Raw genomic sequence first — 1,988 nt, 5'->3', positions numbered from 1 at the left:
CTTTCCCTATTGTGTGTTATTTTAGGACAAACTGGTGCAGGAAACAACTGGGCTAAAGGACACTATACAGAAGGGGCAGAGTTGGTTGACTCTGTACTTGATGTAGTAAGAAAAGAGTGCGAACACTGCGATTGCTTGCAAGGATTTCAGCTCACTCATTCCCTGGGAGGAGGGACAGGGTCTGGCATGGGAACCCTACTCATCAGCAAGATACGAGAGGAATATCCAGACAGGATAATGAATACCTTTAGTGTCATGCCCTCTCCAAAGGTTTCTGATACTGTGGTGGAGCCTTATAACGCTACACTATCGGTCCACCAACTGGTTGAAAATACAGATGAAACCTACTGCATTGACAATGAAGCTTTGTATGACATTTGCTTCCGCACCCTGAAGCTCACCACTCCAACGTACGGTGATTTAAACCACCTGGTTTCTGCTACCATGAGTGGAGTAACTACATCCCTGCGTTTTCCAGGCCAACTGAATGCTGACCTCCGGAAGCTGGCAGTAAATATGGTCCCTTTCCCACGCCTTCACTTTTTCATGCCAGGCTTCGCGCCTTTGACAGCTCGAGGCAGCCAACAATACAGAGCACTCACCGTTCCAGAGCTCACCCAGCAGATGTTTGATGCCAAAAATATGATGGCAGCCTGTGACCCAAGACATGGCCGGTATTTGACAGTGGCTACTGTCTTCCGCGGTCCCATGTCCATGAAGGAGGTTGATGAGCAGATGTTGGCCATCCAGAACAAGAACAGCAGTTACTTTGTGGAGTGGATCCCGAACAATGTCAAAGTGGCAGTGTGTGACATACCTCCTCGTGGCCTCAAGATGGCTTCCACGTTCATTGGTAACAGTACTGCTATTCAAGAGCTCTTCAAAAGGATCTCGGAGCAATTTTCAGCCATGTTCAGGAGAAAGGCCTTCCTCCACTGGTTCACAGGAGAAGGAATGGATGAAATGGAATTTACAGAAGCAGAGAGCAACATGAATGATCTGGTTTCAGAGTATCAGCAATACCAAGAAGCAACAGCAAATGATGGAGAGGAAGCATTTGAAGATGACGAAGAAGAAATCAATGAATAATGAAATTAGGTGCGCTATTTCCTAGGCCAAATTCTCAAATCTGAATTTCTAATAATTAGGCTTACAAATATGTATCTAGGCTTCAAAAAAAAAAAAGGAGCATGAGTCTCAGATGTTAGAGGCACTCTTCAGAGTCCATTGAGGTCACTGAGGACATTCAGCATTTCTGGAAATTAGGCCATTTTTGTTCATGAGACAAATATAAGGCATTCAGTTAAGACTTTGGTCTAAGAGTCTGAACACAGAGATTGCTTGTTTGGGATTTTTTTTTTTCCAAATGAAGTTTGTCATCCCTAAAGTTGCACAAGAGAAGACGTAAAATAGTCATGAAAATCTACAAAATAGAGCCGCACTATTTTCATCCAATTATGAGTAAGAAAATCTTGTGGGTTGTTATTAATTCTGTACCGAATATACAATACTGAACTGCCAGGAAAAAAATTTATTCATAATAAAAAGCAGAAAAAATTTCTAGCTATTCTGTACAGTAACTGTTAACAGTGATATTTGACTCCAGTCCTCTAAAAACAAAATAAAAAAAGATTGGTATCCTCTCAAGCAAAAGTGTTTTGGACAGTCAATGCTATATAAATATGCAGTGAGCTGCAGGCCAGAGGCTGGATTTATGCTATGTGACTTTATCACTTGCTGCCGAATAATCACAGATTATATATATGAAATCTATCCATTTGTGATGTGTTCTTTAAGGACCCTTGGGGTTTAAAGTGGCACCCCAATGTGTTGCCAGTCCCCTGTCTTTCTGGCTATCACCAGTTACTGGTGCTTTTCCTATCTCCATTCCACCTAGCCCATATAGCTGAAATTCAGCTATGCCACAGAAAATGGTGGGAGAGGGAGCACAGACCACGCGTTGATAGATCTTGCTACCTAGGTTTGTA

At 42.6% G+C, this 1,988-nt stretch overlaps 1 protein-coding gene across 1 annotated transcript in view; it reads left to right on the top strand.

The window, feature by feature from the left end:
* The window catches only part of LOC104624794 (tubulin beta-5 chain), a 7,901-nt gene extending 6,260 nt beyond the window's left edge, over positions 1-1,641 (top strand). The window contains exon 3 of the mRNA XM_010292250.1: positions 26-1,641. Within this exon, the coding sequence (XP_010290552.1) occupies positions 26-1,089 (1,064 nt within the window). The 3' untranslated portion in view covers positions 1,090-1,641. The remainder of the gene's footprint in view (positions 1-25) is intronic.
* Positions 1,642-1,988: the final 347 nt, after the last annotated feature.

This window comes from Phaethon lepturus, unplaced genomic scaffold (assembly GCF_000687285.1).
Source record: "Phaethon lepturus isolate BGI_N335 unplaced genomic scaffold, ASM68728v1 scaffold16948, whole genome shotgun sequence".
In the NCBI taxonomy this organism is placed as follows: Eukaryota; Metazoa; Chordata; class Aves; order Phaethontiformes; family Phaethontidae; genus Phaethon; species Phaethon lepturus.
The sequence above is the reverse complement of the archived record's forward strand: the minus strand, read 5'-3'. Positions and strand labels throughout refer to the sequence as shown.